Genomic DNA, 12,665 nt, shown 5'->3' with positions numbered 1-12,665 from the left:
GAGGAGATGTCATTTAAAGTAAAAGTTTACGGACGGACGGACGCCGGACGGACGCCGGACGAAAAGCGATCACAAAAGCTCACCCTGTCACTTTGTGACAGGTGAGCTAAAAATGTCATTGTTTGTAGTCGAAATAAAATCGTGAAACTTAGTGAACTAAACATTACAGAACCAAGCCATTCATTGCTGATGGTGTAGGTGCTCATCTGATGCTTTATAAAATACATGTAGTATCACATTAAATATGACCCTTCGACAAAAAAAAAGAAAACAAGATTGCATTTGTGAAAAAAGCTATGCCACCGCATTAATACAACACTAAAATAAAATTTTAATGTAGGAACAGATTTTTTTTGTTTCTATACAACTGAAGATTGCCATAATGCATAGATCACTGACCTATCTAATTCTTATTATAAGATTAGTGGTTAAATCTATTGTTATTCAAATACAAGATCAGAGTAGGAATCTTATCAATGCAGTTGAGTAAGTAAGTAAGTAAGTAAGTAACAACTTTATTAAATGAGGCTAGCACATTCGGTTTCCCGATCTTCCATGTGGGCCACAACATATACATACAATGTACCATAACAACATAAAACTAGAAATGTGTCATTATGCCACGGATGCCCCCGCATGCAGCCAAAATTTCAGATGTTATAATATTTAGTTCCAAAATTTTTTTGCACAAATTATTGTTTTCATTTTAAGTTTAAAGCCCTTAAAACTTTTCAATGTTAACACAAACAATTTTCATAAAATGTTCAAGGCACTGAAATTATTCAGTTTTTACCTTTTGAAAATAGCATATTTCATATTTGTAGCCAAAATAATGGCTACATACATTTCCACAAAAGTATGAGTGCTGAAACTGAAAGTTCAAATATTTCCAATATTCAAGAAAGAAAAGTTTGTCCAAAATCATTGAACCATGACCAAATTCAAACTTAAACTGCTTATTCTTAAGATGTATCTATATTATTTTCAAAGTGAAAGGGATATAACTCTGCCAAAAAATCATCAAACCATGACCAATTTCCAACTTGACCTGCCCATTCCTTTGACATATCCATATGTCAAATTTGAGTTGAATATGTAACACTGTTGGGTAGATAATGAACAGAAACTGTGAATTTCATATTATTTTCAAAGTAAAAGGGACATAACTCTGCCAAAAATCGTCGAACCATTACCAAATTCAAACTTGACCTGTATTTTCTCATGACATATCCATATGTCAAATTTGAGTTGAATGTGTTGTACCGTTGGGGAGATAATGAACAGAAACTGAAAATTTCATATTATTTTCAAAGTAAAAGGGGCATAACTCTGCCAAAAATCGTCGAACCATGACCAAATTCAAACTTGACCTGTATTTTCTCATGACATATCCATATGTCAAATTTGAGTTGAATGTGTTGTACCTTTGGGGAGATAATTAACGGAAACTGAAAATTTCATATTATTTTCAAAGTAAAAGGGGCATAACTCTGCCAAAAATCGTCGAACCATGACCAAATTCAAACTTGACCTGTATTTTCTCATGACATATCCATATGTCAAATTTGAGTTGAATGTGTTGTACCGTTGGGGAGATAATGAACGGAAACTGAAAATTTCATATTATTTTCAAAGTAAAAGGGGCATAACTCTGCCAAAAATTGTCAAACCATAACCAAATTCAAACTTGACCTGTATTTTCTCATGACATATCCATATGTCAAATTTGAGTTGAATGTGTTGTACCGTTGGGGAGATAATGAACAGAAACTGAAAATTTCATATTATTTTCAAAGTAAAATGGGCATTACTCTGCCAAAAATCGCCGAACCATGACCAAATTCAAACTTGACCTGTATTTTCTCATGACATATCCATATGTCAAATTTGAGTTGAATGTGTTGTTCCGTTGGGGAGATAATGAACAGAAACTGAAAATTTCATATTATTTTCAAAGTAAAAGGGGCATAACTCTGCCAAAAATCGCCGAACCATGACCAAATTCAAACTTGACCTGTATTTTCTCATGACATATCCATATGTCAAATTTGAGTTGAATGTGTTGTTCCGTCGGGGAGATAATGAACGGAAACTGAAAATTTCATATTATTTTCAAAGTAAAAGGGGCATAACTCTGCCAAAAATCGTCGAACCATGACCAAATTCAAAATTGACCTGTATTTTCTCATGACATATCCATATGTCAAATTTGAGTTGAATGTGTTGTACCGTTGGGGAGATAATGAACGGAAACTGAAAATTTCATATTATTTTCAAAGTAAAAGGGGCATAACTCTGCCAAAAATCGTCAAACCATGACCAAATTCGAACTTGACCTGTATTTTCTCATGACATATCCATATGTCAAATTTGAGTTGAATATGTACAACCGTTACTTAGATAATGAACGGAAACTGATGATGACGGAATGACAGAATGACGGAATGACAGAATGACGGAATGAGGGAAGGACAGAACAGGGTAACATTATATGCCCCAGCCATTACATGGCAGGGGCATAAATACAATGTGACATAAATTATATACAGTCAACATTTACAAAACATCATTTAAGAAATAAACTGTTAACTAATGTTAAAAAACAACACAGTTATAGCAGTTATAGTCATCTTGGTATCATATTTAGAAAGCTATGTACACAATAAAAATGGAAAAATTGAAAATTTAAATATATAATTTAAATTGAAAATTGCCAATGAATATTATAAATATAAGTTGGCTTGAAATTTTTTCAAAGTTTCCGAATTTCTAACATGTATTGGAATGTCATTCCATATTGTAGGCCCAGAGTAATTAAGTGTTTTCCTAAAACACTCTGTTTTTGGTTTAGGTACAATTAGTTTGTCATTTTGGACAGATCTCAAATTAAAGTTGTGTCTATCATTGACTGTTTGAAATTTATTTTTCATATACTTAGGAAAGGATGGTTCATTTATTGACTTAAACATTAGAATTTCCTTTTTGTATCTGATTCTTTGGTCAAAGGACATCCAATTTAGTTCTTTAAATAGTTCATTTGATGGGGCATCAAAATTTTTGTCAAAAATTATTCTAGCAGCTCTTTTTTGAAATTTGATTATTTGTGAGAGTAAATCACTGCTGCAGTTTCCCCAAATAGTGCAGCAGTAGTCCAAATGTGGCAGTATATATGCATTGAAGAAAAGTTTTCTAGCATGAAGATCAAGATATTGTTTAATTCTAAGAAGCAAATAGAGCTGTGAATTGCATTTTTTAATAATTTTTTGAATGTGTGTTTTCCATTTTAGATTTTTGTCAACATAGACTCCTAGTATGTCTCAATGCCTGTAAATTCTATTTCTTGATTGTGAAGGTTAAGAGAAGGTGTTGAAGAATGTTCAGATTTTGAATGCTTTATTGAGAAATTCATAGCTTTAGTTTTTTGTGCATTTAGTATTATTGAATTTTGTACACACCATGTGCTTATACTATCAAGATCTGATTGAAGATTTTCTTCTACTTCCCTTACAGTATTTCCAGTTGAAGTTAGAGAAGTGTCATCTGCAAACATATCAGTATTTGACTTTTTTATATGAGATGTATGTCTTTTATGTAAATTAAGAATAGTAGCTAGGACTGAGCCCTGCGGTACTCCAGAGACAACTTCAGCAGATTCTGACAAAACACCAGACACATTTACTTTTTGTGACCTCTCTGACAGATATGATGTAATCCAAGAAATAGTGTGTGAGGAAAGATGATAGAAGGGTAGTTTTTCAATAAGAATTTTGTGATTAACTAAATCAAAGGCCTTAGATAAGTCCAGAAAAACAGTTCCAACAATTTTGCCATCATTAAGCGCATTTATCCAATTATCAATTAAATTTGTAAGTGCTGTTTCACATGAATGGTATGCCCTGAAGCCTGATTGAGCTGTGTTGAGGAAATGGTTTGTTTCTAAAAAAAGCTTCAAGTGGTCAGAAACATGTTTTTCAAATATTTTTGAGATAAGTGGGAAAACTGAAATTGGTCTATAGTTGTTTTTGTCAGATTTGAGGCCTTTCTTGTAGATTGGTGTTACCTTTGATTGTTTTAACTGTGTAGGAAATTTTCCATTTTTAATACTTAAGTTTATTATGGTACAAAGGGGTTTGTCTATGACACTTGCTGCCGTTTTTAGAAATTTTGCACTATTGCCATCTAAGCCTGTTGCTTTCGTAATATCGAGACTGTTCAGTTTTTGTTTTACATAACTTAGTTCAAAATAGGGGATTTCAAATATATTTGGTTGATTTGTGCTTTCAGATTTAAAAGATTCTTGAAGAGCAATTTTCATTTTATGTGATAACTCAGTTATATTTTCAGCTTTTTTAAATACAGTTGCAAAAAAGGTGTTAAATGTTTCTGCTGTTAACTTTTGATCAGTTATTGGCAAACCATTTTCATCAACAATCTTGATACCAAACAATCAGGTCAACCAAACAACATTTCATATCTAATTAAATATCTAAGCTGTAGCTTTCTCCAATTCAGAAAACATTTGTTTTAGTTCCTGGTTTTACTATGTGTACATAATGAAAATCAATGCCCCACAGGCAGTGCCAATTTTGAAACCAGGGGCAAAATTTGAACAACTTTGATAGAGGACCTATGGATGATATTATAAAGCAAACATCAAAGCTCTAAGCCTTGTACCTTCAGACAATAAGATTTTTTAATTTTTTACTATATGTACATAGTGAAAATCAATGACCCCTGGGGGGACCAATTTTGACCCCAGGGCTATAATTTGAACAATCTTGGTAAAAGTTCACTACACAAAGTCTCATGCCAAATATCTAATCTCTAGCCTTTGTCAATTCAGAAAAGGAAGATTTTTCAAGTTTTACAATATACATATAAGGAAAACAATCGCCTCTGGGGCAGGGCAATTTAAAGACTAGAGGCATAATTTAAACACCTTTGGTAGAGGGCCCATAGATGATATTATATACAAAATATCAAAGCTCTAAGCGTTGTACCTTCAGGCAAAAAGATTTTAAATTTACTATATGTCCATTATTAGTGACTGAAAATCAATGACTCCCGGGGCGGGGCCAATTTTGACCCCAGGGCTTTAATTTGAACAATCATGCGAGAGGTTCACTGCACAATGTTTCATGCAAAATATCTAACCTCTAGCCTTTGTCAATTAAGAGAAGATGATTTTTTTAAAGTTTTTACTATATACATATAAAACAAGAACGTGTTTGTTAAACACAAATGCCCCCGGCTCAGATTCTTGTCAGTAGCAATATTTAAAAAAATGTTTACCCATTCACTCAGTTATGGACAGAAAAATTGCCAAAAAAGTGTAAACACAAGTTATATAGCTTGACAAAGTCATGGCATTTTGTAATTGTGAAAAATAGAAGTTGCCAAGTCATTGCTCTGACTTGTGAAGTAGAAAAATATTCAACTTCATGCAAGTTATCTTCCTACCAAATATGAAATACATCTGTCATTAAATAAAGGCTGTATGGGCAAAAGTGTAAAAATCTATTTTGAGCACTGGTGACCCTGACCAAACTGACCCCTAACTCTATCCAAAAGAAGAATACCATGTTAGTTATCTTCATACCAAATAGGAAATTCATCTGTCATTAAATAAAGGCTGTATGGGCAAAAGTGTAAAAATCTAGTTTTAGCACTGGTGACCTTGACCCAACTGACCCCTTACTCCATCCAAAAAAAGAATACCATGCAAGTTATCTTCCTACCAAATATGAAATACATCTGTCAATATATATAAAGGCTGTATGGGCAAAAGTGTAAAAATCTACAAGTGACCTTGACCCACTGATCCCAACCCCAATCAAAAGGATGAATACAATGCAAGTTATTTTCCTATCAAATATAAAATATATCTGTCACTTAATAAAGGCTGTATGAGCAAATGTGTAAAAATCTATTTTAAGCACTGGTGACCTTGACCCAACTGACCACTAACTCCACCAAAGTTTATGTTTCTATCAATTATAAATAACATCTGTCTCTAGAATAAGGTCAATACACCTGTAAAAATGTAAAAATCTATTTTTAACATTGGTGACCTTGACATTGGTAACATTGACCTTGACCCAAATGACCCCTTACTACACCTAAAGAAGGAGGACCTCCCTTGGCATGTTTGTATTAAACTAAGACATCACTTAAAAAATAAAGGCTGTATGAGCAAAAATGTTTATATTTATTTTTTAAACCAGTGACCTTGACCTTGACCCTAGAGATGCATACTCCAAAAAAATTAGAGGACCATCAAAGGTATCCATCTACTAAATATGAAAGATATCATTAAAGAAATTAAGCAATTAGGAGAAATTTAAGATAAATCCAACTTGCCGAAATAGGTTAACCAGACAAGGCCCTATTTTCAAAGTGAAAAAAGGGAAATAACTGGGAAATATGGATGACACCGTTATATAACTTGGCAATATCATGTACTTTGTATTGATAAGTAAGTGTGGAAATTATAAAGCCATTAGTATAGATATAACTAAGGATATTTCCAACTTGCCGTTTTAGGTTAACCATTATTCATTTTCTAAGTGCTGAAAAGGGCAATAACTTGGTAAATATGAAAGTCAGAGTTATGAAACTTGCCCAGATCATGTACTTTGTATTGGTTAGTAAGTGTGTAAACTTATAAGCCATTGGTACAGGTAGAACAAATCCAACTTTCCGTTCTTGGTTAACCTCCTACAGACAGACAGACGGACAGTTCAATTACTATATGCCCAGGGGCATAAAAAGCTATGACCCTTGGGGCTGGGCTAATTAAATTAGCCCTCCCCCCTGAGGGTCATAGTTTTTTTTTATAAATTTTGACACTAGAGGTAAAATTTGAACAACTTTTGTAAAGTACCCAGGGATCATTCTAGGGGGCGATTTCCGCTATTTCTCGCAAAAATATCACCAAAATCTCAGAGAAATTTGTGAAATGAGAGAAAATCTCGCACGTCAATTTGAGCCGGAAAATTTCTAAACACAATCTAAGGAATGCTAAAATTACACAAAAATATGATGAAAAATTCACGAATTCCCATCAAGAATTTAATTTCAAATTGTTTATTAATGAAATCGGTGTAAAAAACTCCAAAAAGTAGTCCAACACTTTGAATTATTTAGCCTAAAATAATTGCCGATCGGAGACCACAAATTCACCGTACAGAAATATGGTATGATGGCTAACCTTTATCTATGTGTAAGTCGAGAATCTACACAAAACACTTTTAATTGATTTTAATAAAAAAATTTAGACACAGACTAACATAAAAATGGACATGTCAAAAATAAATCTACCGGTAAAATTTGTCTTCTAAATGTCACATCAAAACCCGGTAAATTTTGCCGTAAAGAACAAATTAAAAAATTTTGTTTTACGATTCCTGATGAAATAGCCGATAATAAATGTTCTTTTATTGAACAAAAATATTTAATTTTATATAATTGCAATCAGCAACAGCTAGAATTGTGAATGTTCCAGCGGAAAACAGACAAATATTCATTTGTCACATATTTTCGCGATGTCGTGATTAAAAAAAATTCTAAAAGGGAGCCGAGTGTTATTTAAAGGTGTTTTATAACACTAAAAATTATGTTTATGAATAACAAGAGCTGTCACAGGAGACAGCGAAGCTCGACTAATAAAATACTGGACGCAGTAAGGAGGGTAAAACTATGAAAGAAAAATCCATTATGTATAATTATGTATTAAGTTATAGAAGAAAAAAAACATTTGTGAACATTAATTCCAAGATCAAGGGGAATAATTCTAGAAATAGTCATGCTAGAGTTATGGACCTTGTCACACAACATTTGTGTAATGATAAGAAATATATATTTGAAGTTTGAAGTAGATACCTTAAAAAGTAAAGAAGTTATTATATTTCTTAAAGAAAATCCTAAGTTCAAAGACAGATAAATCTGTAAATATTGCTTCAAGAGTTATGAACATTGTCACATAAAATGTAATTGATGATAAGGAATAAGTATTAGAAGTTTGAGGTAGATACCTTTAAAAATAAAAAAGTTATAATAAAAAATAACATTTTTCTAGTAAAAAAATCTAAGTTTATGGAGAGATAATTCTTGCAATATTGGTGCTAGAGTTATGAACCTTGTCACATAAGATGTGGATGATGATAACGTAAATATATTTGAAGTATGAAGTTGATCCCTTTAGAAATAAATAAGTAACAGTAAAAAATAATATTTTTTATGGAAAATTCTAAGTTCAAAGGGAGATAAATCTAAAAATATTGGTGCTAGAGTTATGAACCTTGTCACATAAGATGGGGATGATGATAGCGTAAATATATTTGAAGTATGAGGTTGATCCCTTAAGAAATAAAGAAGAAACAGTAAGAAATAGTATTTTTTGAGAAAAATTCTAAGTTCAAGGGGAGATAAATCTGAAAATATTGGTGCTAGAGTTATGAACCTTGTCACATAAGATGGGGATGATGATAAGGTACATATATTTGAAGTATGAGGTTGATCCCTTAAGAAATAAAGAAGTAACAGTTAAAAATAGTACTTTTTAAGGAAAATTCTAAGTTCAAGGGGAGATAAATCTGAAAATATTGGTGCTAGAGTTATGAACCTTGTCACATAAGATGTGGTTGATGATAAGGAACATATATTTGAAGTTTGAAGTTGATACCTGAAGAAATGACAAAGTTATAGTGAAAAATATTTTACTGCACCAAAACTTTAATCTAAAATCTGGACGCGGACGCCGACGCCGGGGCGAGTAGGACAGCTCTCCATATACTTCGTATAGTCGAGCTAAAAATTACTTTTGTTATTGTTTATATTTGTGGATATGGAGATATTTGTCATTATGTGTTCAGGTATATTTTTTAATGGAGGGAGGTGTGTGAAGAGAAACATAAAGAAAACAAAATGAAAGGTTATAAAGATATTCTTCAAATCTCAACAATCACTTCTGTACAGTACAGTGTTGTCCATTAGGCACATTGACTGCAAATAATAGTTGTAGTAGATATCCATGTATAATTCTTTTATATTTCAGAATAAAGATGTTATATTTATTTTTCACAATTAGAATTTTATTATGTTTAAAAATCACAAAAGAAAAGGCATAGGATGTGTTAAAAAAGTGAAAACAAAAATCACTGTAATAAACAGGGATTCATCTTCTTATATCCTCATTAGATAAACAATGTTTATATGTACAGTGATTTTTAAAAAGTTAGAAATTTCCATATTTTTAACCTCGCCCATCATGAAAATTAAATCTCTCAAGAAAATCTAATTTCTCTCATCAAAATTTCTCAAATGAGAGAAAATCTCTCACTAAAAATCCTGACCAGGATGATCCCTGAGTACCTATAGATGATATCATTTACCAAATATCAAAGCTCTAAGCCTTGTACCTTCAGACAATAAGATTTTAAAATTTTTTTTACTATATGTACATAGTGAAAATCAATGACCCCCAAAGGGGGCCAATTTTGACCCCAGGGCTATCATTTGAACAATCTTGGTAGAGGTTCACTACACAATGTTTCATGCAAAATATCTAACATCTAAGCCTTTGTCAATTTAGAGAAGATGATTTTTAAAAGTTTTTACTATATACATAATTATAAGGATAACCTATGACATCCGGGGCGGGGCTAATTTTGATACTAGAGTCAATATTTGAACAGCTTTGGTAGAGTACCTATAGATGATATCTATACCAAATATCAAAGCTCTAAGCCTTGTACCTTTAGACAAGTAGCTATTTTAAGTTTTTACTATATGTACATAAAGTGAAAATAAATGACCTCAGGGGCGGTGCCAATTTAACCCCAGGGCTACAATTTGAACAATCTTGGTAGAGGTCTACCAGACTATGCCTTATGCAAAATATCTATGCTCTAGGCCCAGTGGGTCTTCACAAGAAGATCTTTTAAATTTATTCTTATAATTCCTTTTGGTTGCCATAGCTACCAGATTTCTAAATGAAATGAAATTCTTTGAACAACTTTGGAAGCCCTTTACCCAAGGATCGATCCTGCCAAGTTTAGTTGAAATTGGACTAGTGGTTTTTCACTAGATTTTTTTTTTGTTCACTATATAATCTATATAACACAAAAACATACATACACATAAACACACACATAGGTGAATCGCTATATGCTTCCGCATCGCAGATGCAGCGATGGCATGAAAAGGCATGCATACTCTCCACACTGTCACAAAACTAATCATATTTGTTCTAGAACGTAATAAACATACCCTTTTTCTGCGGTATCAGTACTGGTACAATCTCACTTTTGAAAAGTCCTGCCTCAGCAGATTGCCTTGTCAGTTTATAGCTTCTTATAGCATACTCATCTTGTTCTTCCCTACTAATTTTATATTTCTTTGCTGTTGTCTCACCACATATACCCTGCATAGATAAAATACTCACATATAGTTTTACAAAGTAAACCTAGAAATGTGTCCATAGGACACTTATTCCATTCCCCCAATTCATTTGCTGTTTAATATGTTATATAATATGTTATATATAAAAATATTTACCTAATAAGTGAATGAGGAAACTCATTTTCTTGACAAGACAAGTATTACATCTCTCACTGTCATTTTGACATATTGGCCTTAAAGTCAATAGATTAAGCTTCATAAACTAAAACTTATTTATTCTAATTTTGTTTATCTGACAAGGAACAGGTAATTGAAGTACAAATACAGATGGGCTATGTAGCAACCAAATCACTGTCTGTTATTGCTTTTAAAGTGGGAAAATAACAGAAACAAAAAGAAATAACTAATAAAATATTCATAGATATCTTATGTCAACATGTCACATTATCCACCATATTTTTTAACTGAAAGGACAACATCTCACATTATCCACCATGTTTTGTTACTGAAAGGCCAACAAGTCACATTATCCACCATGTTTTGTTACTGAAAGGCCAACATGTCACATTATCCACCATGTTTTGTTACTGAAAGGCCAACAAGTCACATTATCCACCATGTTTTGTTACTGAAAGGCCAACATGTCAAATTATCCACTATGTTTTGTAACTGAAAGGCCAACATGTCACATTATCCACCATGTTTTGTTACTGAAAGGCCAACATGTCACATTATCCACCATGTTTTGTTACTGAAAGGCCAACAAGTCACATTATCCACCATGTTTTGTTACTGAAAGGCCAACATGTCAAATTATCCACTATGTTTTGTAACTGAAAGGCCAACATGTCACATTATCCACCATGTTTTGTTACTGAAAGGCCAACATGTCACATTATCCACCATGTATTGATATTGTAAGGCCAACATGTCACATTATCCACCATGTTTTGTTACTGAAAGGCCAACATGTCACATTATCAACCATGTTTCCATGTTTTGTTACTGAAAGGCCAACATGTCACATTATCCACCATGCATTGATATTGTAAGGCCAACATGTCACATTATCCACCATGTTTTGTAACTGAAAGGCCAACATGTCTTATTATCCACCATGTTTTGTTACTGAAAGGCCAACATGTCACATTATCCACCATGTCTTGTTACTGAAAGGCCAACATGTCACATTATCCACCATGCATTGATATTGTAAGGCCAACATGTCACATTATCCACCATGTTTTGTAACTGAAAGGCCAACATGTCAAGTTATCCTTACATGTTTTGTAACTGAAAGGCCAACATGTCACATTATCCACCATGTTTTGTTACTGAAAGGCCAACATGTCACATTATTCACTATGTTTTCTAACTGAAAGGCCAACAAGTCACATTATCCACCATGTTTTGTTACTGAAAGGCCAACAAGTCACATTATCCACCATGTTTTGTTACTGGAAGGCCAACATGTCACATTATCCACCATGCATTGATATTGTAAGGCCAACATGTCACATTATCCACCATGTTTTGTAACTGAAAGGCCAACATGTCACATTATCTACCATGTTTTGTTACTGAAAGGCCAACATGTCACATTATCTACCATGTTTTGTAACTGAAAGGCCAACTTGTCACATTATCCACCATATTTTTTAACTGAAAGGCCAACTTGTCACATTATCTTCCATATTTTGTAACTGAAAGGCCAACTTGTCACATTATCTTCCATATTTTGTAACTGAAAGGCCAACTTGTCACATTATCTTCCATATTTTGTAACTGAAAGGCCAACTTGTCACATTATCTTCCATATTTTGTTACTGAAAGGCCAACTTGTCACATTATCTTCCATATTTTGTAACTGAAAGGCCAACTTGTCACATTATCTTCCATATTTTGTTACTGAAAGGCCAACTTGTCACATTATCTTCCATATTTTGTTACTGAAAGGCCAACTTGTCACATTATCTTCAATATTTTGTAACTGAAAGGCCAACTTGTCACATTATCTTCCATATTTTGTTACTGAAAGGCCAACTTGTCACATTATCTTCCATATTTTGTAACTGAAAGGCCAACTTGTCACATTATCTTATGTTGTTTTACGCCTTTTTCAACAATATTTCAGTCATATAGGCGGGTAGTTTCCTAACCATCGTTCCTGGAGAGTTACACCAGTACTTGACTACCTTCCTCCGCGCTAAACTACCAAAGCATCTCCCGGGGATCGAACCCACGCCAGAGAGGTAACTGGATTA

The 12,665-nt window shown here is 33.0% G+C and overlaps 1 protein-coding gene across 1 annotated transcript in view; it reads right to left on the bottom strand.

Annotated features, from left to right (window-relative positions):
• Positions 1 to 12,665, bottom strand: part of LOC132756593 (acetyl-CoA acetyltransferase, mitochondrial-like) — a 119,040-nt gene that overhangs the window by 26,978 nt on the left and 79,397 nt on the right. Inside the window, exon 8 of the mRNA XM_060747696.1 lies at positions 10,270 to 10,423. Within this exon, the coding sequence (XP_060603679.1) occupies positions 10,270 to 10,423 (154 nt within the window). The remainder of the gene's footprint in view (positions 1 to 10,269; positions 10,424 to 12,665) is intronic.

This window comes from Ruditapes philippinarum, unplaced genomic scaffold, assembly GCF_026571515.1.
Source record: "Ruditapes philippinarum isolate M1 unplaced genomic scaffold, ASM2657151v2 ctg1324_1_1_1_1, whole genome shotgun sequence".
Classification (NCBI taxonomy): Eukaryota; Metazoa; Mollusca; class Bivalvia; order Venerida; family Veneridae; genus Ruditapes; species Ruditapes philippinarum.
Note: the sequence above shows the minus strand (reverse complement) of the source record. Positions and strands in the feature narration are given on the sequence as shown.